The following is a 23,845-nucleotide window of genomic DNA, read 5'->3' as shown; positions in this document are numbered from 1 at the left end:
GCCAAAAAAATTTTGTGTATAACTAAAAAAAAATGAGTGAAGATCACATTAAAAATTACAGTTCTTCATACATAGCTAAATTATCTTGCTTAGTACAATATACTTATGAAGTACAACATATTCAATAAAATTACATTTCTTATAAATTGTCAAAAATAAGATCGAATATTTTTTCATTTTTAATGTATTTATAATGTGTTTTGTTATTCCTTATTCTCAGATCTAAGTAAATAAAAAATATTTTATATATTTTTATATACTTTATATTTTAAATATTTAAAGTGCAATGTGAAAATACCTTTTGTTGAATACATTGAATTAATTATAGAATTAAAATTAAAAGTTATTAAGAAGTTATTAAGAAGTTATTACGATATTAAATTTGCTTAACGATCTTAAAATTTCGAATTATTTTAAAACTTCAGAAAATAAAGGAACACGGAACTTCAAAGGTATTTATTCATGATATCTATTGCGTTGGTATATACGTGTATAACGATGGTCGTTCCCATAAGCCAATTCCACTCCAATTTAGTTTAAGCATTGGACAGAGTTCAACTATCACCCTTTATGAATAATGGGCCAACTGTTGGTTGAATTCCATTTAATATTTTTGAGATAAGTTTACGTAATCGCATCCGCGAATTCGTTTAATAACGAATGAATATAAGAAATTAAATAATTGTTATGTAGCAAAGTTGCTACTACAGTTTTATTTTCTTTTGTTTCCAAGATTTCTTATTTCTTTCGGTATATATACATTATTATAATGTTATATATATATATATATATATGTACATCATTATTACATTACATTAATATTAGAAAACGCTTATATAAAATACCTAAAGTATAGTGCTTTCTATGATACCGGATAGGCAAAACAATTTTTTAGCAAAATTCTACTTTTTCAATTATATATTTTCTAAAATATGAATCTGCATAAAAATCTGCAGTCCAATTATTATCTTATGACTAGACATTTACGATTTCTTTCATACGCGACATGAAACAAAAAAAGTAAGAAATATTTATTCTATTAGAATTTCGCGAATATGATTATATCGGCACAGTATGTATAGGTGGTGGACGATTAACGATAAGGGAGTTGTCGATGTTGTTTCTTAAATATCGATCCAGAAATATTTCTGAACATACGATAGTAATGTATGGAAGAATGCGATGCGAAGTAAAGTTACTAAATAGTATTTAATGGATTTTGTGTAAGATTCCAGCCTTGTACATATATGTCTATACATTATCGGTAATGATGATGCTCGTTTCTTGGGATGAAAGCAAAACGACACGTATATATAGTATACATCTAACGTTGACTCGGATAAAATCAGCCTTTGTAAACAGATTATAGCTCATAATCGTCCGTGGAGGGTCGTCTTACGAATGGCCTGGCAACATAATTCTTCCATTACGAAAGTTCCAGAGGCACCGAGTGCCAATTGATTGAAACAATCTATGTATTTCAGCTACACGTGATGTAATTGAACAATTCACAGATTCACTAACAATCATAATTTAAATCGCAAAACGAGTTAATACCTTATTTTATAGATTTGTGTAATTTAGGTAAGGTACTTTATGTATAGTATGTATATATACATATGTACATACATGGCATATATATATGACATATACTTCAATTATATTGCTGTGTGAAAATACAGTAATCTTACCATAGTTTACCATAAATTATAAGTAGAATTATTTTATATAAACGGTGCATTTGTAGTTATTAATCGTATCAAGTAATTTATAAAGAAACACTTACATGTAGAGCATTTGTAACAATACAAAACTTTCTTATGACAAAGAAAGTATCTTTTAATAAATATTTTTAATGAACGGTAAAGTTATAGTTTATTTAATAATTTACAAAAAATTGTAGCTTTATATATCTAGAATGTATGAAAGGATGTATATAAGTGAAATTTTTAATTGATATGTATGATATCTATATTCAATAAATATTAATCCTCGTGTTTTTTTAGAATATATTGTGCAATGTGCTTTATACACATGTAAGTACATAACCAATATGCATAAAAATTTTGATATATAGAAATACGATTAATATAAATAAAAATAAAATATTAAGTTTCATTATGTTCAATAAGCCAATGTATAAATATAATACTTCATTTAATTTTTTCAGCAAATATACATATTAATTGAATAATATACATAATAGCAAATAAAAATATAAAAGTAAATATTGACAAAATTATATAGACATAATATTTTTCTAAGATTAAATAATTATAGTAGCTATATATATACATATGTAATAGCTATATATATACATATATACATATGTAAATTTTTGTTTCATACATTAAATATATTCATTGTTATCAATTTTATTTAGAGGAATAACTCATGATCTTATGTAATTTTAATTTAAATATTTATTCTACCTGGGATATCCGATTAATTATTGGAACGTATACATGAATTTATATAATATTACATATTATTTGCACTTGTCAGAGAGTCCAAGGTATTCGAAATGTTCTATGATCATCCAAATATCATGGATTTTATAGTCTCTTTTCATTTAAAGGAACGATTCATGAATTTATAAAACGGAAGAATAATTGGCGTATTAACGATAAAAAATAATCACGTTGGTCGAAATAACGGACGTTTTCATAACGCAGGAGCGATACAAACTTGGTTGAACGTAGAACCTAAAACAAGAACTTGATAGAAAAAAGAAAAACGTAGAACTTGGAGAAAACATATATACACACACACGAGCGATTCGAACGTCGAGATATTTATCCAGGAGATAAGGTTAAAACACAGAATGTGGTTGTAAGGTGGTATAAGGAACAAAAAAGTAAGGAAGATGAGAGAATAAGAAGTTGCAAACTAAGCGTATGTTTAGTTTATGCGAGATTAGTTAGCTTGATAAAAACCGAGCGGTAATCAAATATAATAGGTGCCAGTTATATAGAGTGGAAGGGGGCTGCCACGACATTTCTTTTAAAGCGCATGCTTGCGCGAACTCTCGACATTTACGTTTCAGCTACGAACACGACGTTTTGGATATTCACCTTCGAGTATCATTTACGTTCGCTTTGCCTACGAATTTCTTCCTTTATTTTCTTTATCGCGGATATATAAATATACATATACATATATCACTTGTTGCATGGTGATTATTAAAAAGCGATTATACATCAATTGTTAATTTATATATATATATATCTTTTGATATTAAATCTAGAGTATAATCCTTCAATCAATCTATAATCCTTGAACCAATATTCCTGTGGAAGTACATTTTTTGTGAATTTGCCGCAAAGCTAATTCAAGGCTATTATCATCAGTGTAAAAGATTTAAATAACAACTAAAATGGCTTTGAAAATTCGCGTTGAATCGCCGAAGGTGAAATACACAGAAGACTATATCGAAGCACAGTACGAGTATCAAACAACGAATGTTACGGAAGACAACAGTGGGAATTATACGGTAAGCATACCCAGAATATTATAATATAATATACCTCTTACTTTTTTCTTATAATTCTTTCTTTCTATTTAAAAAAATATTCCTTTTTGTTACGATAGTTACCAAATTATTAAAATAGAATATTATGAGAAAAAAATTATAAAATAAGAAAAAAATGATTTTCTATATTTTTATATTCAGTGATAAATCTGATCAATAATGTTTAGCAGGTTGTTACTAAATTTAAGAGATTATAATCGAATTTAATTTTAAGCAAAAAAATTATTTTTTGTAAAGTATATGGGAGATATAAAAAGAATTTCAAAACTGTTGAAATGATGTGTATTAACTTATTCATACTTGTTCTTTTCCTTTCTCAAAAAAAAAAAAAAAAAAAAAAAAAAAAAAAAAAAAAAAAAAAAAAAAAAAAAAAAAAAAAAAATTATACAAAGCAATTCTTCATTATGAAAATTCATTTCTCAAAGGACTTTATGATGAATTATTATATTCTAAAAATGTTCATTTCATAATAGTTTTATACATTAAATAAGATATGGTAAGATGTAGCATGGTAGTAAGAGAAGCTTCGAAAATACCCGCCCTTAGTGATATTTACTCATTCCTTATTGTAATTATTATGCATACACAATGAAACATCAACTATAGAATTTCACTATGCATTTAATATATGAAAATAACAATACACATAAATAAAAAAAGATCGTATATCTTAATATAGCTTTTAAATGTCTCTTTTAAACTATAAATTTCGTAAAAATTATATAAATTGCTGTAATAAATAAATAAATTGCTGTTATCAAGAAAACGGCTCTGATATTTAATTTGATGAATACATTTAAGCTTGAAAGGTTTTTTTTTTAGAAAAATTGTATAAATATTCAACTTACAAATTTTGTATTAAAAAATTCTTTTTTAGGGGGAAGGAACAAATATAATAATTAAAAAAAATGAACAGCTGCTCAAACCCTATGATTTTAATTTTGGAAATGAATTTTTCAATTTTTGAAAAAAATAAAGGTTCCTGTATTGTACATCACTCGTGTACTAGTAGAAAAAACCTTGGATACAAATATTAACAATTACTACGTGTAATATTATTTATTTTAAATGTCTGAAAGTAATATATTACAGAATATAAACATGAATTTATTGTAATAGGTAACACCTGTAACAACAAACCTATTAATTAGAACACAACTGAAAGTTCCAAAACTTGGATTAATGTTGGTAGGATGGGGTGGAAATAATGGTACCACTATTACCGCAGCATTATTAGCAAATAAACTTAGGTTGACATGGGAAACAAAGAATGGCATTCAAAAAGCAAATTGGTAATTATGATAATTTAATAATAATGTAAAGAATTTTTAAATTCTTCTTCTTAAGTGAGATAATGTACTTATATAAAGCTTTTATTTAAATTTTAGGTATGGTTCCTTAACTCAAGCATCTACCATCAGATTAGGCAAAGGAAACAAAGAAGAGGTATATGTTCCCATGTCTTGGATGCTTCCAATGGTAAATCCAGATGATATTGAAATTGATGGCTGGGATATTTCAAATATGAACTTAGCTGATGCTATGCAACGTGCGGAAGTTTTGGACATTAATTTACAAAAGCAATTAGTACCACACATGATGCATATGAAACCAAGAAAAAGCATGTATTATCCTGACTTTATTGCATCCAATCAGGTAATTCTTTTAATAAAATTTTTCTTTTTCCTTAAATATTTATCTATTATTTACTTGGATATTAAGAAGAAATCTAAATTATATTTTTTAACTTTTAGGAAAAAAGAGCAAATAACATTATTTATGGTACAAAATTCGAACAATTGGAACAACTTAGAAAAGACATTACAGAATTTAAAACTACAAAGAATTTGGATCAAGTGATTATATTATGGACTGCTAACACAGAACGATTTTCAGAGATAATTCCAGGTGTAAATGATACAGCAGAAAATTTATTAAATGCTATTAATGAAGGTCATTCAGAAATTAGTCCAAGTACAGTGTTTGCTGTTGCAGCTGCTTTGGAAGGAGTGAGTAAAATATATTTAGTATTATATTATTTTTAAATTGAAATTATTAATATTCTTTTTATTATTAATAGCAAAATTTGTTAATATTGTGTATATGTTACTGCTTCAGTGTACATATATAAATGGATCACCTCAAAATACTTTCGTACCAGGAGCAATGGAATTAGCAGAGCAACATAAAACATTCATTAGTGGCGATGATTTTAAATCTGGGCAAACAAAATTAAAGTCTGTACTTGTAGATTTTCTAGTCTCAGCTGGTATTAAGCCAGTATCAATTGTTAGTTATAACCATCTTGGAAATAATGATGGTTATAATTTATCTGCTCCTCAACAATTTCGTTCGAAAGAGGTATTTTGTTGAAAAAGAAAAGATCTAATTTTGTATAATATATATTTATAATATTAATATTCTAATATAATTCTGTTTTTAGATTTCAAAAAGCAATGTTGTAGATGATATGGTGCAATCAAATAAAATTCTTTACCAACCTGGAGAAAAGCCAGATCATTGTGTTGTTATTAAATATGTTCCATATGTTGGTATGTATTAAAAAATATATATATTTATTCCATTAGATATTATATATTATTTACTATCCATTTACTATTCAGAATATAGGATTGTTATTTAATTCTTTATTAGGTGATAGTAAACGGGCGATGGATGAATATACATCAGAAATATTACTTGGAGGACATAATACGATTGTAATACACAATACATGTGAAGATTCTTTATTGGCTAGCCCAATTATTTTGGATCTGGTTCTTTTAGCAGAAATTTGTTCGCGTATTACATTCAAAGTAGCTAATACCAAAGATGAGTTCACTGGATTTCACAGTGTACTTTCCATACTTTCTTATCTTTGCAAAGCACCATTAGTTCCTCAAGGAACACCAATTGTAAATGCATTGTTCAGACAACGATCAGCAATCGAAAATATCTTAAGAGCTTGTCTTGCGTTACCTCCCGAAAATAATATTTTACTCGAATACAAAGTTAATTTCAAAAACCAAGTAAAAATTTAAAGGAAAAATATTACATGTTTTAAAGTAAGGGTATTATTTGCAAAAGGGAAGCAAACAGTATTATCAAAGAATAATTTAAGAAAACAGTAAAAAATTCAATGTTCCAAAACCTGTACTGCTTACAAAATGAAATCTATTAGTATCTGAACAATATTTTTATATATCTACACAAATCTTTATTACAAGATTTGTATTATTAGATGCAAAATGTAATCATTATTGTTGATTAATGACAAATGCTATAAAAGTTTTATAAAAACCATAGATTCTAAACCTATAAATCATGGTATTTGATACATGAGAATGTTTGCATTCATGATATTCTACAATATACAATTGTTATATATATTTTTTAAACACAACAAATTAAAAATATCATTTTGAGTAATAAAAAAGTTATTTTTAAATAAAGATGGGGTTTAATTTCATACACAAAACTTAGTGTAGTTTTGTCTAAAAATTCCTGTCAATAATTTACTGTTTATGTCTTTGTTTTTTGTAGCTTAATGTTCAATTTCATTGTCAGAAATATTGTGATTTTTTTTGATGTTGATATGACTCTTCACTGTAAAAATACCCTTATTGTTTTTAGATATACATATATTATGTTTATAAATGAAGAATCAGTGTTAATAATACATTTACCAATCTGTTTATGTGTTATAATGCATTTAAGAATAAATAGTCATGAAAAAATACACAATTTATTTATTTAAATTTTCTCATAGTATCAGAATTTCTTAACTTCCCTTTTAACATTACAACTACCAAATAAATACTTTTTATATGATAATATTAATATTTTATTTTTCCAGCTTTCCAATCCTTATTCTTATTTATATACGATTATTAGAAGATTATATATATATGTGATCTTTTTTGTTATATTATTTTCCTTTATTTTTAATCTGTACATTTTTGTGGATAATCATTTCAATTTTATCAACAATTCTTCCTACGAATGAATAGGATTTTTCTTGTTTATGTAAATTTAATATGTACAACTTTTTAAAAAAATTATTGTTTTTTGTATTTTATTTTTCATATTCGAATTTTTCTTTATTCTTTGTTAACTCTGCTTGTTAAATATATACAGCGACGTGCAAAAATTTCAGATCAAGATAGATTTTTGCTTCATATTTCATAAACGATATTTTAAAGAATTTTAAGTATCATTATACAACTATACAACAATGTTTATGTATTATACCATTTTCTTTTACTTATATCTTTATACCTAATATTGTTTAATATTTTTTTATTTGCTTGTAGAATATGTATAAAGCTACTAAAAACTCATCCTGATCAGAAATTGTTGTATACTATTGTATGTACAATAATTGATCAATTTGAATCGTCGAATTTTCCCCAACACAATACATATATTTACGTAGGTTAGGGTTAAGTTTAAAATCATGAAATAAAAAACCGAAATTTTCTGGGATTTTTGTTTCATAGAAGTTAGATTTAGGTTTAGTTCTAAAATAAAATTAAATATATTTATAATTGGCAGCAAGATATTTTTTGTGACATTTTGCTTACTTAAATAGCCCTTTTTAACATATTACAGCTTAAAAAAGATCAAAAATACTGACTAAATTGCTCGCTATTATTCAGAAGTTTTGGGTTTGAGTTTTATTTTTCTCTCAGTACATTTTTACAGAGAAAGAATTATGCAAATGAACATAGAATGGACTGACTTTCAATATAAAATAAAGAATATATTTAGCAATCAATCATGAAGAAATAATAAATATTCGCGATTTTTCTATATGAATGTAATTCGACTGCTTGATTTAAAACTCATCTGATTGAAATAATTTTCCAAAGCTTCTTTTCTTTTCAAACTGCCCCACCATTCGTTTCTTTTGCATGAAATAATTTTTATATCATTTCTTACCTTTTTACGTACAATTTTTCTTAAGATTTTTACATATAATTTTTACAATATTATATTAAAATAAAAAAAATGTTTGAAGCTTTAACTAAGTAATTAAAATATAGAAAATTCATACGCAAAATAAGGGATAATTTAAATAAATGGAAAATAAATTCAATCTAGAGAATTATAAAGGTATTTTTAAATCGTTTAAATTAATAATTATCTTTGACATAAAGCATTAATGTACATGATAATACATCAAAAATTATTATATGCGACATTTTCCATGATAAATTAAAAGATATTTAGGTATAAAGACATTTCAATAAAATATTTAATAATTTACACTGAATTATAAGTAGACTGCAGATTTTTCTGCATTTATAAAAAATTTAAAAATACAAAATTATACAGAATGCACATAATATAAAAAAATATATAAAATCCAAAATACAATACTTTCTATAATATTTGATATGTAAAATAATTTTTTACCGAGGTTCTGCTTTTTTAATTACATCCCTAAAAATATGCGTTTACATAAAAATACACAGCCTAATTATATTAAAAATATTTTACTTTTAAAAAAAGGAAAAACGTGAAATTTTTTATGTAGTCAATTGAATTGTTCGCGGTTTCATAGTAAGCAAGTGCGCAGTACACTACCTGCACATAAAAAAGTATTTTTGCTAAATTGAATTAAAATGATAAAAATTTTACTTACCTGTTCTATATTTTATCTTAATATACTTGATATTATATGCTAATTATTAAATTGAATTTTTCTCATTTAATATTTTGTATAGGGAAGATAGAATAATAGAATCGCGGCCATTACAAACATAACAACGTCACAGCTTCGGTAAAGGAATTCAGAAGACGACAGTTGAACGTGGCATAAATTTCCCTTTCAAAGTGCGCGTAGATTAATCGATTCTTTTCATGAAACTTGCATCTCTCGGATCGTAATCTATGACGGATCGTCGTAATATGTTACAGAGTAATGTATACGAAAATATTCTATGGCTATTGAAAGCTAGTCATGAATTTCGGAACTGTAGAATGTCTGTTGCGTAGGCCGAAAATAACATAACGCCACAGGCGCCATTAAGTTGCGCCATCTGGATATCATTACGAAGAAATTATATTAGTCAAAGTTTGGAAAGACTTTTGAATTACATTATTACTCTTCCCGATAACGAGTATTATAAGGTAAAATTAACGAATTTAAAAATTGGTATAATACACACCGATTACGTTTACGTTATGTTTAAATGTGGGAGTATATGCTCCTTATGATTATATTCACTTAACCTCAATTTTGAATGAAAAATGAATACCTGTGATTATGAAAATGTAATTTTATATTTGTCTTATGGTGATAATAAAAAAAAACAATCTTTTTTGAAAGAGGGAATCGAAGGTACTTTCAATTTCGTAAGAGAAAACATAAACTTCAAGAGTTTGAAAATATCAATAACTACAGCGTTCTATAAGTAACGACAATATATATTAGTTAGTTAAACTAATTTTTACAAACTTTTTATAAATCAACAAACTTATAATAATGGGATGTGCTATGTGTAATTATTTTGTATAAAATTAAAGAAGAAATAATAGTATCATAAACACAACATGCACAAGTAATGTTACAGAAAGGATAATTTTCATTTTTACATAAAAGGTAAATCAGATATGTTTATTTATGTTATTTTGTATGAACTGTTACAAATGTATATATTTGATTTGATTAACTTATCGCTTTTTTTTTAGATTATACAAACTTTGTAAATACACATCTAAAATACAATGGGAAAACTTTAAATGAATAGGTCAAAGATGCAGCACACTGAAGTTAAAAACAAGGATCATAATTATAGTGAAGTAAAATTACATAGTATTCAGCATACTGCTAGTAATATCCTAAATGTATATGACAGTGATGTTAAAACAACATGTAAATCAAACAAAACTGGATTAGTATCGAATAAAGAAATATTCGGTCAGATTAAAGATATTAATGAATTAAAAAAAATTACACCGCGTGTAAAATTGTTGACTCATGATGCAAATAGTTTAAATGAATTAACTAAAATTTCGTTGCACAATAAAGTATCTGCGCAAAAAAAGCTATCAATATCAGAACAAACAAAACAGGAATTAAAAAAGTATTGTAGGACTTGTGCCGGTTTGAAACTTCCGTTAGTTGATATTTTTAGTGAAAAAGGTAATCAAATGAGATTAAGTCAACAAATTAAGCATTTAGAAGAAATAAATCCATATGATAGTTTATCAACTCAAATGTGTATGGATTGTATTTGTGACTTAAAAATGAGTTACAAGTTTTTTATGCAAATTAAAAAAGCAGAAGTTAAATTAAGATCTATTCATATTACTCTCACAGATACAGCGACAAAAAATGCAGAATTAAATAAAATGCAGCCTGTAGGAAGTTTTGAAAAACAGATAGAAAATGCTGTTGAGTGTGATACAAAAAATCCATCTACAAGTAAAGAATATACTTCTGTACCAAAAATATCTGCAATTTTTTCGTTAAAAGATAATGAAAATATTATGAATGATAAGGAACTTTGTACAGATCATAAAGAATCAGAAAGTAAGGTTGAACCTGGAATTTTTGAAGACACCACTGTCCTCCAAAATAGTGATGATAATGAATCAATAGAAGAATTTGATCCAGATGATCCTCCTTTTCAACCTGATAGTTCTGATGTTGCAGAGTCTGATGACGAAGTAGAAATACCAAGTGCAAAAAGACGACATATTCAACAGAAAGAAAATATAAAACAATGTTCACAATCAGCTATTGTTTCTGATAATAATCTAATTTCAGATAATAAAAGTACTGAAATTAGCCAAACAACGTATAATTATGAATGTATGAGAACATACATTAAAATAGGGGACACAGAATGTAATAATCAGTCTACTGAACCACGCAGCGTCAATAATTCTGAAAGTACAAAAGAATGTTCAAAACAACCAAACATATTAAAACGCAGGTTATTATTACAGTCTAAAAAAGAATCTACAGAAGAAACTGATGAAAATATTTACCAGACAAATATTTCTGATAAAAGTCATAAAGACTTAAAAGTACAAAAACTCGATGTAAACAATTCTTTGAACCTTAATAGTAATCAAGAGGATGGCATCATGTATGTTACTGTGAAAGGATCTAAACCGAATGAAATATTGTTAGTAAAAGTCAAAAAAATGGATAAACCATTAGAGAAAAAAGAAGATAAACCTACAGGGAAAAAGAATTTTGACATTAAACCAGTGGATAAGATTTTAAAACGATATGAAACATTAGTTACAAAAGAAAAAGATTTATTTCCAGAACGAACAAAAAAGTTAGAAATAAGAGAGCAGATTATAGAAGAACAAATAGAAGAATACAAGAAAAAGCGAGAAAAAGTATTAGGCGGGCATGCTAATATTGTTGCACCTCCAAAATTTGAGGAATCTCGTCACTTTAAACGTAATGAAAGTCAAGATAATCAAAGATCTTTTACACATATAGAAAATGATTCTGCTGTAAACATACAGTTTAATAAAGATGATAGTGAATTTAATGCAACTATTACAATTGAAGATGATGCTATAGAAATTGCAGAATCGGCCAAGAAAAAGTCTACAAATGAAAAAACTTATATAAATACTGAAGAATATTTATCACATTTAGCAAAGCTTAAATTGAAATGGGAAGAAGCGAAAAAGAAGAAAGAATATCTTCAAAAAGAACTTGATGAATCTTATACAGAAGGAAATATTGAGAAGTTAGCAAGAATTTTAGGGGAAAAAAAAAAAAATTTGCAAGACTTTCAAGATTATTTAAAACAACGTAAAATTGTAATTACAAGATTAAAAGATGAGGATATTATTTCTCTTTATGAAGACAGAAATAATGCAGTCCTTAAAAACAACTTACCTGACTTAATAGATGAGAGTCAACCAGCAGATTATATTCCAGAAGAACATTATTTAGAATGTGATTATTGTCCAGAAACATTTGCTTCTAAAGAAGTTCTTGAAGAACATTTGAGATCACATGATTATAAAATTATGCATTTTTGTGAAGATTGCATGGAAGAATTTCCAACAAATAAAGCAAAACGAAATCATGATTGTACAAAAAAATTACTATGTAAACAGTGTGGCGAGAAGTTAGAATCAAAAGGAAAAAAGCGTCAGCATGAACAAAAACATTGTGATAATGAGTATGGACAATTATGTGATGTATGTGGTGAAAAGTTTAAACATCAAGGAACATTGGATCAACATGTCAAAACACAACACATGAATTGGGAGAAAATATATCAATGTACAAAGTGTCCTAAAAAGTTTGCATTCAAACAAAAACTTAGCTTTCATTTGAAATCTGTACACACAACTTTAAGAGCCTATTTGTGTGAGGACTGTGGAGCTGATTTTAAAAATCCTGCAAGTCTTAGACATCATAGAATACGTAAACATCAACCTGTAAGTAATAAGAGAGAATGCCCAGTTTGCCATAAATTAGTACCATTTTATAGCCTTTCTAAACACATGCATACTCATAAAGCATATACTATTCAGTGTCCACACTGTGACAAAATGTTTAAAAATAGTTCAACTTTAAAGCAACATGTAAGAATTCATGAAGATCAACGTCAATATCGATGTGATACTTGTGGTGTTGGATTTAATAGAAGAGATGGTTTAAGGTTACACATGAGAGTACATGAGAAGACCGATAGTAGAGGATTAAAAGAATGTTCATGTCAAGTATGTGGTGAAAAGTTTCCAAATCATTCAACACTTGTTATACATAGGAACCGAGTTCATAAAGATGGTAGACAATACACTTGTCATATATGTAATAGATCAATGATTTCAACTAGATCATTAGAGTGGCATATGTCTCATATACACAATGAAACACTTCCTGGTGTGAAGGAAGGGTTAGATGGGACACCAGAAAAAAGAAGGGCATCATGTTATCGTTGTAGTAAGACATTCAAAACAGAAATGATTTTGAGAACGCACATTAAAAACACACATATGGAGAAAGATCCTATGAAATGTTTAGATTGTGAATTAACATTTATTTCTGAAGTGAGGTTAAGACATCATATGATGGTCACACATAACAGATTAGAAGGAACTATACCGTGCCCACATTGTTCAAAGAGATTTGTGAATCAAATCAGATTAAAAACTCATTTGGTATCTCATTCTGAAGATAGGCCACATACTTGTGAAATCTGTGGGTTTAAATTGAAAACTAAGATACAGTTGGTTAAACATCGACAAAATAGGCACAGCGATGAAAGACCTTTACAGTGTAGATATTGTCCTTGGAGATGTAAACAAGTTAGTGCACTTGTATGTCATGAAAGAACTCATACAAATGAACGACCATATTCTTGCAGTGTATGTAGGCAACGTTTTAAATATTTAGGTGATAAAAATAAACATGAAAGACGACATGAAAGCTTAGGAGGATCTGGATTTAAAAGGATAATACTTAGTCGAAATAGTAAACCTAAACTATTAGAAGATTCTTCTTGTTCTGAACACGAAAGTTTAAATAATATAAAGTGTCAAGTTCCTGAAAGTGAATATCAAGAACAGACAGATCAACAATTTGAAGAAGAACAAATAGTTAAGTTTGAAGAAGAACAAATAGTTAAATTTGAAGAAGAACAGATTAAATTTGAAGAACAAGAAATAACAGAAGAATATGAACAAGTATATGAACAGGTAAACATAATTTTATAGTTCTATATTATTTTTTATTACATTAGATCCTTATATTTTATATACATGTTATTTCTCAGGAATATGAAGAGACATCCAGAGAAGCTTCTGATGCAGCAGAAGTTATAATGAATATGGAAGACACAACAGTTTACACAGAAGAAGTAACTGCAGATAACATTGAACCTACAGAAATTATGGCAGATGAAATAATGACAAATGAAATATTACAATCAGGTGCTGTAGTTCACTTGCAACAAGAAGATGATTCAGGGAAAATACAAGTGATTCCAGTGATGTTATCTTTACCTGATTTATCTGATGCAAATACAGAGGTCAATTTAGCTACTGCATCCATTATGTATAATAATTGAATTCAATTTCGCATTTTATATTTGCGATATGCTTTGTATAAAGAAATAATTTTTAAAGTTTTATTGTGGTAATTATACATTTAAAAAAGAACTGTTTATTTGGTATAAATAAGTAGGGGCTAAATCACATTCCTATAGACCCAATTTCAGCATGTTCTAAAATGTGTATTTCCTTTTAATATACATATATAGGTTTCACTACACTAGGATATTATGTACCTAAAGGTCAAAATAGCTATTTGCTATCGAAATAATAGTTTTGTAAAATTAATTTACTGTGTGAAAATACTTATTAAAATCAATTTAAAACTGTAAAAAGGATAATATAACAAATTTTATCTCTTCTTAGTGCTTTACAATACAAAATTTTTGTTTAACTATAAATAGTAAATAAAAATATCTGTAGTATGATATATAAAGTATTTTGTACAAATCTAAAAGATGAATAAGTATTTTACTTGATAATACAAACTTTCAAGATTAATAAAATTGATGTTGCTCATAACCACATGTCTATATATAAATTGTTCATAATACAAATTCATTTATTTTTTGTTTTCTGCTTATTAATACTTTATTTTCTATTTATTGGTATTATTTCGTAAGTTCTCCATTTCTTAATTTGTAAAAGGATCAGCAATATTTTTGTTAAAAAAAATCATGCGTTTTATAATTATAAATTATAGTAAATTAAGAAAACATTATCAAATGATTTTTTCCAGTGATTTTTTCAACCACTGTATGAAGTGTTTTAATAGTATTATTAATTTTTTTGCAAGATATTTTTTCCTTCATTATGATTTAAGTAAAATTCTGTCCTTAATTCTTTTAAGTTTTTATTCATCCTAAAAAAGTATAAAAATAATTAATATAATAAAATGGATTGTCTTTCTCTTAATTATTACATTATACATAATTATTTATATTATATTATGAACTTGTCGGTTATTGTTCTTATTTGTTTAATTTTCTTCATTTATATGGACTAATTGGAGCAGTATCAGTTCCATCACTATTTAAGCTAGAATTATTTAGAATCATTTAGCCTTAACTTCTTGGATGATCTAAGACATTCATCAGGTTTTTTATAAGGATTATCTATTTCCGTAATCTATTCACTAATTTATTTAGCTGTTCCTTGGAAACGGATAACATGCATGACCAAAATTTTTGGTATCTTTAATAAAATATATAAAATATTCTTTAATAAAATATAAGATTTTAATTAGTTAATGCAACAATGCCCTTCTTCTGCTTTTAAGACTATTTTACTTATTACAGTTAATTTAATTCGCGTTTTAGAGCAATTGATCCATCGGAAATTCCAATAGATTAATATTCGCTCAAACGTAATGGAAGCTCCGTTTTTTTAGCCTCAACCTGCATTTGCTCTTGTAAAAGTAATTTTTGGATAAATTTCTTTAATGAAGGTAAAAGTTTCTTTTACTGTGCTGAGCTCTTTCTCAAGTTCATCCGCTTCTGCAATTAAATTTTCTTCTTCTCACAGTTCTTTTCCCGATATTAGAATTTCTCATTTATTTTCTGTGTTTCAGATTAATATCTTTTGTAACTGGTTTATTCTCTTGCACGGGTGTATATTTAGTTATAGATCTTCTAATAGCATTGCATTTTCGTTCATTTGCGACATAATTTCCTATTCCAAATTCGTTTTTATCTGAAATAGATCTTTCTAGCTGAATTATCAAAACGTATTTCTTATTGCTTAATTATTTACTTGTCTTGTTTCACCTGCATCTCTAAAATACATTTCACCATTTCAATTCTCATTAGGAAGTTGTTGTGCAACAACTTCTTGACGAAGATTTTTCCAATATATGATGTATATATCTAACATAACTTTGTATGTTTAAAGCAGAAATTATATTATAGAATTGGATGTATTGTGCAATGAATGCTCAAATGTTAATTCAAATATATTTTAAATATAAGTAATGTTTACTTATGTTGTAAGTATATTGTAGATTTTTATGCATTTATACAAAATTTGGTAATGCAAAATTGTACAAAATGCTCATACTGTGAAAGAATGTGTAAAGTATTCAAAATATAATGTTTTCTATAACATTTGGTAGATAAAACAATTTTTCACCAAGTTTCTACTCCTTCAATTATGTTCTCAAAAATATGAATTTGCATAAAAATCCATATTCTAGTTAAAAGTAATGTTTGCCTTGTTTTATAACAATACTTTCTTATATTACGGTAAATTAGACATTTTTAATAATAAAATTTTGTTTCTTTATTGTTGCAAAATTACAAGTGAAATTTATTATATACGATTTTTATATATTTTTATACACATTACATTAAAGAAATCATCATTACGACCATTTGTAATATATTGTATAATTATTTAAATTTTTACGATAAGCGCAGTTTTACTTATTGTACAATTACAATAAGTTATGTACTCGAACATCTCATCTTGTACAATTTTAACTTTTATTTATTTTCCTATATTATCAAATTTTTATTTGCAAATTAAACTAATATTTTATGGTGGCAATAAAAGAATTTGAGTGTCAAATACTTTTGTACATAAAACATTTGCAAGTGTTTGTATATTTTTATCATATATAAATAGCTGTTAAATTTACATTTAAATTATACAAATTTCTTTTTAGACATGATATAATATACACTTCTTAAAATAGATACAATAAAAGATCACATTTGTATCATATATATTTTTATAAAATTTTTGTGAAAAATGTAATTGAATTTTATATTTACATAAAATAAAATTAAGGGATATACATATATATATACATACATTTTAAAAATAAATGCAAAAAGATATTAACTTATCTAAAACAGATAAATGCAGAAATCGCTGTGCTGTACAATTAAAATGTACAAATATATAAATGTATAATGATATTAATACTACATCAGGTATTAATATTCTTTACTCATTTTTTTCCAATATTTGAAACACTAATTTTACTCTATAAACACTTCATTCTAAAGTGTTAATAATTTATAGCGATTTTTGCACTAAATATTTACTTTTCTAGGTTTTGATAATATTGTGCAAGAACAAACCATGCTTTAGGTGACATAAAACCATCAGGTGGATTTTCACCTGCTTTTGCTAAACCTATAACAAATATTTTAAATATTAAACTTGTGTTTTTTTAATAAATCAAATTTTTCACGTTTTAGTATTATATAAAATTATATATATTAAGATATTTTATAAGTTATAAAAATATGTAATACACAGATAAGAGTATATTATACATACAACGCATTTTCGTCCCTGATATAAATTCAAAATCTTCTTTTCGTTTCTCATCAAAGAAGGACATTTTTTTATATTTTTTATCATATGCTGCAACTTTAAACGGTATGATTTCTAGCGATTGTAAGCCTCGAGCTAGTAAGAGAACTCGGGCTCCATGAGTAGGATCATAAAGATTTCCATCAGGTGTTGCATTTTTGTTAGGATGTACTATGCCAGCAGGATCTCTTCCAACAATATAAAAGTTAGCACCAGCGTTCATTCTTGCCTTTGCATGCCATTGTACCTAATAATGTATAAGATGAACATGAAATGAAATAACACTAGAAAGATTCTAATATGTCATTAGAATATAGTATGTATTTCTTAAAGAGTCAATGAAGTCTTGAAACCTTATAACAGTAATGCAAAATTTTTGAGTAAAACATTTAAAAACTTGTTATAAAGTTCCTTTATTCTAGTTTTTACTTTTAGTTTCGTTTTACATATATTAGGTCATTTTATAAATAATAACATTTTTCGGTAATTAATATATCTATAAGTAATTAATTAGTCATATATTTTTCTTCGTTTTCTAGAACTCTTTGCCACCTTTTTTATTAAGTTTTTTATTCTTCTTTTTACTTCAACTTCTTGCTTCAAATTCAATTTTTAGAAGAACTGCATTATTTATGAGATGACCTAATATAATATAAAAAGTAAACATATATGATAGCTACTTCAGTTACTAGGTTTAAATTATAACTATATGAAATATGAACTTTACGTAGCACAAATAGAAATAAACTTATAAACATAGTATTTATCACAAGATCAATAATGTAACTATGTTTATACATGAAAAATCACTAATTTTAACAACATTTGCTACTAAAGATCAAAATGTAATATAGAAAAAAGTATTATAGACACTATTTATATTATATATGACTGTCATATTTTATTTTCATTATAATTATGTAACAAATGAAAATACGTCCATAATCAAAATTTACCTCAACTGGCCCAGCATACATCATAGGGCTTGGAAAAATTGCTAATAATGTTGAGTGAGGATCTAAAACCCCTTCACTAAGTACAGCTTCATGTTGCAGAATCCTTGTCTGTAGTGGTACATCATCATCCTTCGTCCAACCACCTAGAGGATGTAACAATAAAATAGGATTTTTAAATCCTCTTTCTTCTAATAAACGTTTTTTAGTGTCCTAGAAATACAAATATAACATACTTATACATAAAATATTTTACATAAATTCTGTCGTAAATAATAAATAAATAAATGAACTTACTTGCATTAATAATGCATGACCCATATGTACAGGATTTCGAAGCTGGAATGCAAAGACAGCGTCAGCCTTCATCTTTTTGCATTTTGTTCTAATTTCATTTGGTGTAAGTCTGTATTGATCCAAACCATCATACCATTTAATTCTCTCAATAACTTCTATATCACCACCTACTAACCAATCTCCAGATTCATGAATCATCTTTACATATGGGTGGCCTAAATTGTTAGTACCAAATTGCCAACCACATCTTTCTTCTTTTCTGTGATAATAAAATTCAGGCCTACGTAATATTGCTAGAGCTTTGTTTTTGTATCTCAATGTAAAAGACGAAAGTCCATTCAAACGTTCTTTATCTTTTGTATGTATTGCAAGGACTATTGGAACAGATTGATTAATTTCTCTGTCACCTTCACGGAGGCATTTTAGATGTTGAGTCTAAAAATATTTTACGCTTCTAATAACAACAAGAATTGAGTTTTTAACAGCATTGTTGTATTTCATGTTAATATATATGTATGTTGTATATACCTGCAGATATTGGTGTTCTCTCATGAAACCGGTAAGAGGTGCAGCCCAACCTTCTGCTAAAACCTGGAGCCATTGCACATCAATTTCATTAATTTCTAAGTTCTGAAGCGTAGCAGCTTCTGTTTTGGCAGAAGATATTCGTGATTCTGGAATGAATAACTCCCGTATTGGCGTTGCAGGTTTTTGAAGTACAGGTATAATATGCTGTTTCTCCAGAAGATCAATAACAGTTGCAGCTGATTCCTCTGGAGTACAGTTTTCAGTGACTACCACTAAATCAGGATTTACTGGTCTTTCATACATTTGATCTATTCCAGTAAAGCCTTTGATTGCTCCTTGACGTGCCTTTTTATATAATCCTTTGGTATCCCTTGCTTCACATACATTAAGTGGTGTATCAACAAAAACTTCAAAAAATGGAAGATCAGACATTTTATGAATTTGTCTTGCCATTTGTCTATCCTCTTCAAATGGTGATACAAAACTACATAAACAAATTTGTCCACTATCAGCAAATAATTTAGCTACTTCTGCAACCCTCCTTATGTTTTCTTTTCTATCTTCCTTGGTAAAGCCAAGGTTGTGGTTTAAACCACTTCTTACGTTATCTCCATCAAGTCCATAAGCAGCAATTCCATGATCAATTAAAATTGCCTCAACTTGGAAAGCTATTGAAGTTTTCCCAGCACCAGAAAGGCCTGTTAACCAAACTGTACAGCCTCGAAAACCTCTTATGCTTCCCATTGCTTGTCCACGTTTTGCTCTTGATACATGATGTGCTTGCTCCAATACATTGCTACAACTCTAATAAAAAAGATTCTTTATATAAAATTGACAAAGTTTATTAAAAAGTATTAAGATGAAATGTATTTCATCAGGTTTATACGTACCGTCATCAGACGTTTATTTGGGATTTCGTTTGACATAACTGTTCTAACGCGATCGCGATGAGACTGGTCAACAATTAGCACTGAAACTTTAATATAACCACCAAATGAGATACGATATATGAATATGTATGAAGTATTAAGAAAGTTTGAGAATATTTGAAGATTGGAGGTATTGAAATGAATGTTTTGAAGGTACCGAAGTGAGTGTTTGAAAAACAACGATATGAGTAACATTAACAGTAGCGTTTGACGACTGACGACTGAGGACAACTTGTCCAAAAGATTATCGTAAGACATCTTGTATGAGATATATTAGCGTAAAACACGCGGATTGTTTGTTCAAATATTTTCAGAATTTGCAAGGGGGTTGGTCAATTTTACATAATTAGATATTTCACTTTTAGGGGGTGGAACTGACCACTCCAACCGTCGAACCATCAAACTAACCGTACTTTCGCTCTCAGGCTTAGAATGTATGGTACATAATATATCCTATTGAGAAATTTATAATATCCTACACGAGAAATTTCACAAGTCTTAGCCAGTAACCGTAGCAAGGAATAAACCCTTATAAATCATTCTGACTTGGACAATACATATTGGATATAAAAAGTGAAAAGGGAAAATCCCATTTCCATGGTTATTGCAGGCAAATGTTAATCTTTAAACCGATGGAAGAAGTATTCTATGGCATCATAAAACTATTGTTGTTAGGAATCAAAATGTAAAATATAGCAGTAAAAGTAAAGATGAAATTCTGATACGTTGGATGGAATGCAGTATGAGATAAAATCGCGAATGAATATTAACTGGTACAATACCTTTATTATGTTTTTACTAGCTTTAATTTTGTATACGGAGCCTTTTTTATTTCATTATTATCATTCGCAGCTAGAAATATTTGGATGAAAGCTGAATTATTTCGATGGGTCCATATATTGATATTATTAATTTTTTTGTTGGTGAAGAAAGGATAGACGCAAAACGGTATTGTTATGTTTACGTCATCTTTGTCTCATACATTAAATTTGACAAATTAGAGTTAAAATATCTCCTAATTTAATGGTTTTTTTTTAGTATAAATTTATTTATTCTTGCGTAAGGAATGATGAATTGCGTCGATTACTGGATTAAAAAATACATGATTCCATTTAAGAAATCAAAGTTGACCATTCTAAGCCCTTGACGCCTATAAAAAACTAATAGCATCAGAACATGCACCCTTCGAAACCATCCCGTCAAATCATTTCCCGCTGCGAATAATAATAATGACAAAAATCAAGATGGTAATTTCAGGTGAGACTCCCTGTATTTATGTATGCACTTATATACTATACGTGGCAAATCGATCAAGTGAAAGATATAATTTTAATAAGTATTTAATAAAAAATAATTATCTTTTAATTGTCAAAGTATCAAATTTTAATTGTATTATAATAATTACACGTTTTCAAACAGCCGTCATTAATAGGAAATATTTATAACTAACAATGAAGAATATATACCGTGACAGCAATGCACAGAACGAACCACGCTGTAACGTGGCCGTAAGCCAAGCTGTAACCTGCAAGTCTGTAATCTGTAACGGTACTACATACGCTACTATGCTATATACATATCTATAAAACCAGTTTGAGATACTAGCGCTTCAACAGATGGTGCATCAATTAATAATTTTAATATATACTATACTATCTCTTAATCACATGTAACATAGAATAATTTACGTTCATTATTATTTTAAACAATTAAAAATATATTGGAATTATTAAAAGTTTCATGAAACTTTGTAAAATGTGAAATTATGTGACAATGTTTCATAATTAAACTGTACATATTTATGAGCGCGGCTAAAGAAATAGGCTTTAAATGGAGATTCGTTTTAATTATTAAAAATTATAATGAGTACTCTACTTTGGATATCTTATATATTTTTGTATATTGTGCGTACTCTGTGTACCTTTAAATTTTCCGTAAATGTACAAAAATCTCCAAAAACTTTGATTATTACCTATATTTTTCCTAGTTCTATCTAGGAAAATATTGAACAGGCAGAAACACTATCATTAGCACTTTATTATGTACCCAATGTTTTGTTAAAAAATAAATGTTTAAAATCTCATAAAAATTAAATGTGAAATACAGTTAAATATAACATACAAGTAAAAATCTATTGAAACAGGATTTTAAAGATAACATTAAATGTAGATTATAATCTATATTATAGTGATTGTTTTTTATTTTAATGTTATATCTTATTTTATTAGACATCTTATCTATTATGTGTTCTATATACATGTGTAATGTGTTTGTATGATTAGGAGAGCAATATACTTTTGCATTAATATTTCATAAGTTTCTTGGATTACATTTCATAGTTGCAGAATACATAGGTTGTTCAATTGATACAAAAATGTCGTCTATATAATCCCACAGTGTACATTTTGATTTGCTATCATGAAAATTTGTATAGATTAAAAACAAAGAATTTTCAACATAAAAGAATATCTGAAGAATATGATTTAACAACCATTGTATGAAGTGTCTCAATAATATTATTAATTTCTGCTGCAAAATATTCATTTCTTCCTTCATTATGTTCTAAATAAGATCATATCCTCAATCCTTTCAAGCATTTATTCATCCTATGAAAGTACAAAAAAAATTGATATAATAAAATGGATTGTTTCTTTCTTAACAATTACATATACATAATTATTTATATTATATTATGAAAAACTGTAAATTTTTAATATTACTTATATAGTTGAAATATAGTTGATATTTAACTTATATAGTTGATATTCAACTATAGTTGAAACACATAAATCTTATGTACAAGAAGTATTTTCATTTTTATTGCACTTTTTACCATCTTGGAAAATGTATTAGATACTATTTTCTCCATTCTTTTACTTCTTTAATTCTATTATGATTATAATATATTTTTATATATTTATTCCTAATATTTTATTTATATAATGAAAATAGACACATAAAAAACATTTATTATTGAAAGTAAATTTATGTCTTTTGTATGTCTACTGCTATAATACTATTTGTGTTATACTTTCTATTCAGAGGTCACAAGGATATAAACAGTCACTTTGGTAAACAAGTATGAAATAAAGTTACTTTTTTTTTTTCTTTAAAGGACATGCATAAAACTTAATTATTTGTCTATGTAAAAGTATTATTTATATAATTTTGTATATAATTTTTGTGACAAATTAATACGATTAATTTGTCAGACTTAACTTATTAAGAAAATATAAACT

The 23,845-nt window shown here is 26.9% G+C and overlaps 3 protein-coding genes and 5 long non-coding RNA genes across 21 annotated transcripts; 3 read left to right on the top strand and 5 right to left on the bottom strand.

Annotated features, from left to right (window-relative positions):
• Nucleotides 1-290: 290 nt before the first annotated feature.
• Nucleotides 291-2,917, bottom strand: LOC126928746 (uncharacterized). Of its 2 annotated transcripts, XR_007716928.1 has the most exons (3): nucleotides 2,769-2,917; nucleotides 2,433-2,705; nucleotides 291-1,406 (listed from the first exon to the last, which is right to left on the bottom strand). It is a non-coding gene; the product is annotated as an uncharacterized LOC126928746 (long non-coding RNA). The 2 variants fall into 2 exon arrangements; XR_007716929.1 differs by lacking the exon at nucleotides 291-1,406 and having other exon boundaries at nucleotides 2,401-2,705.
• A 130-nt stretch (nucleotides 2,918-3,047) lies between these two features.
• Nucleotides 3,048-7,290, top strand: LOC126928745 (inositol-3-phosphate synthase 1-B). Of its 5 annotated transcripts, XM_050744442.1 has the most exons (8): nucleotides 3,048-3,493; nucleotides 4,410-4,581; nucleotides 4,652-4,824; nucleotides 4,903-5,188; nucleotides 5,287-5,541; nucleotides 5,651-5,893; nucleotides 5,976-6,084; nucleotides 6,164-7,290. In XM_050744442.1, exons 3-8 carry the CDS (start codon nucleotides 4,715-4,717, stop codon nucleotides 6,571-6,573), a joined length of 1,413 nt encoding a protein of 470 aa, XP_050600399.1. In that variant the 5' UTR covers nucleotides 3,048-3,493; nucleotides 4,410-4,581; nucleotides 4,652-4,714; the 3' UTR covers nucleotides 6,574-7,290. The 5 variants fall into 5 exon arrangements, with proteins under 5 accessions (XP_050600399.1, XP_050600395.1, XP_050600396.1 ...); XM_050744438.1 differs by lacking the exon at nucleotides 4,410-4,581 and having other exon boundaries at nucleotides 3,050-3,493; XM_050744439.1 differs by lacking the exon at nucleotides 4,410-4,581 and having other exon boundaries at nucleotides 3,054-3,493; nucleotides 4,921-5,188.
• A 916-nt stretch (nucleotides 7,291-8,206) lies between these two features.
• Nucleotides 8,207-9,310, bottom strand: LOC126928749 (uncharacterized). The gene is made up of 2 exons (XR_007716932.1): nucleotides 9,180-9,310; nucleotides 8,207-9,121 (listed from the first exon to the last, which is right to left on the bottom strand). It is a non-coding gene; the product is annotated as an uncharacterized LOC126928749 (long non-coding RNA).
• Nucleotides 9,310-15,100, top strand: LOC126928742 (uncharacterized). The gene is made up of 3 exons (XM_050744429.1): nucleotides 9,310-10,139; nucleotides 10,229-14,224; nucleotides 14,302-15,100. The coding sequence occupies exons 2-3, from the start codon at nucleotides 10,280-10,282 to the stop codon at nucleotides 14,593-14,595; spliced, it is 4,239 nt and encodes a 1,412-aa protein (XP_050600386.1). The 5' UTR covers nucleotides 9,310-10,139; nucleotides 10,229-10,279; the 3' UTR covers nucleotides 14,596-15,100.
• A 68-nt stretch (nucleotides 15,101-15,168) lies between these two features.
• LOC126928748 (uncharacterized) lies at nucleotides 15,169-16,474 on the bottom strand. The gene is made up of 2 exons (XR_007716931.1): nucleotides 15,534-16,474; nucleotides 15,169-15,440 (listed from the first exon to the last, which is right to left on the bottom strand). It is a non-coding gene; the product is annotated as an uncharacterized LOC126928748 (long non-coding RNA).
• A 669-nt stretch (nucleotides 16,475-17,143) lies between these two features.
• Nucleotides 17,144-22,258, bottom strand: LOC126928743 (bifunctional 3'-phosphoadenosine 5'-phosphosulfate synthase-like). Of its 9 annotated transcripts, XM_050744432.1 has the most exons (8): nucleotides 22,073-22,258; nucleotides 21,389-21,458; nucleotides 20,568-20,653; nucleotides 19,678-20,481; nucleotides 19,150-19,584; nucleotides 18,856-19,065; nucleotides 17,864-18,146; nucleotides 17,144-17,716 (listed from the first exon to the last, which is right to left on the bottom strand). In XM_050744432.1, the coding sequence occupies exons 3-8, from the start codon at nucleotides 20,601-20,603 to the stop codon at nucleotides 17,622-17,624; spliced, it is 1,863 nt and encodes a 620-aa protein (XP_050600389.1). In that variant the 5' UTR covers nucleotides 20,604-20,653; nucleotides 21,389-21,458; nucleotides 22,073-22,258; the 3' UTR covers nucleotides 17,144-17,621. The 9 variants fall into 9 exon arrangements, 7 of the variants coding, with proteins under 7 accessions (XP_050600389.1, XP_050600388.1, XP_050600390.1 ...); XM_050744431.1 differs by lacking the exon at nucleotides 21,389-21,458; XM_050744433.1 differs by lacking the exons at nucleotides 21,389-21,458; nucleotides 22,073-22,258 and adding an exon at nucleotides 20,764-20,913.
• On the top strand, nucleotides 21,739-22,922 carry LOC126928747 (uncharacterized). Its single transcript, XR_007716930.1, has 2 exons — nucleotides 21,739-21,863; nucleotides 22,026-22,922. It is a non-coding gene; the product is annotated as an uncharacterized LOC126928747 (long non-coding RNA).
• Nucleotides 22,773-23,324, bottom strand: LOC126928750 (uncharacterized). Its single transcript, XR_007716933.1, has 2 exons — nucleotides 23,098-23,324; nucleotides 22,773-23,019 (listed from the first exon to the last, which is right to left on the bottom strand). It is a non-coding gene; the product is annotated as an uncharacterized LOC126928750 (long non-coding RNA).
• Between the last annotated feature and the right edge of the window lie 521 nt (nucleotides 23,325-23,845).

Source organism: Bombus affinis, chromosome 2, assembly GCF_024516045.1.
Source record: "Bombus affinis isolate iyBomAffi1 chromosome 2, iyBomAffi1.2, whole genome shotgun sequence".
NCBI lineage: Eukaryota > Metazoa > Arthropoda > Insecta > Hymenoptera > Apidae > Bombus > Bombus affinis.
This window is presented reverse-complemented; position numbering and strand designations above follow the sequence as displayed.

What these genes read in the sequence shown, in the direction of transcription:
- LOC126928745 (XM_050744438.1), top strand. Translation starts at nt 3,377, where the DNA reads ATGGCTTTGAAAATTCGCGTTGAATCGCCGAAGGTGAAATACACAGAA. An exon ending in ACTTTATTGCATCCAATCAG is followed by an intron (nt 5,189 to 5,286) that starts GTAATTCTTTTA and finishes TTTAACTTTTAG; the next exon opens with GAAAAAAGAGCAAATAACAT. An exon ending in TTGCAGCTGCTTTGGAAGGA is followed by an intron (nt 5,542 to 5,650) that starts GTGAGTAAAATA and finishes TTACTGCTTCAG; the next exon opens with TGTACATATATAAATGGATC.
- LOC126928742 (XM_050744429.1), top strand. Translation starts at nt 10,280, where the DNA reads ATGAATAGGTCAAAGATGCAGCACACTGAAGTTAAAAACAAGGATCAT. An exon ending in ATGAACAAGTATATGAACAG is followed by an intron (nt 14,225 to 14,301) that starts GTAAACATAATT and finishes GTTATTTCTCAG; the next exon opens with GAATATGAAGAGACATCCAG.
- LOC126928743 (XM_050744430.1), bottom strand. Translation starts at nt 20,864, where the DNA reads ATGTCTTACGATAATCTTTTGGACAAGTTGTCCTCAGTCGTCAGTCGT. An exon ending in GAGAACACCAATATCTGCAG is followed by an intron (nt 19,585 to 19,677) that starts GTATATACAACA and finishes AAATATTTTTAG; the next exon opens with ACTCAACATCTAAAATGCCT. An exon ending in GTCATGCATTATTAATGCAA is followed by an intron (nt 19,066 to 19,149) that starts GTAAGTTCATTT and finishes TTGTATTTCTAG; the next exon opens with GACACTAAAAAACGTTTATT.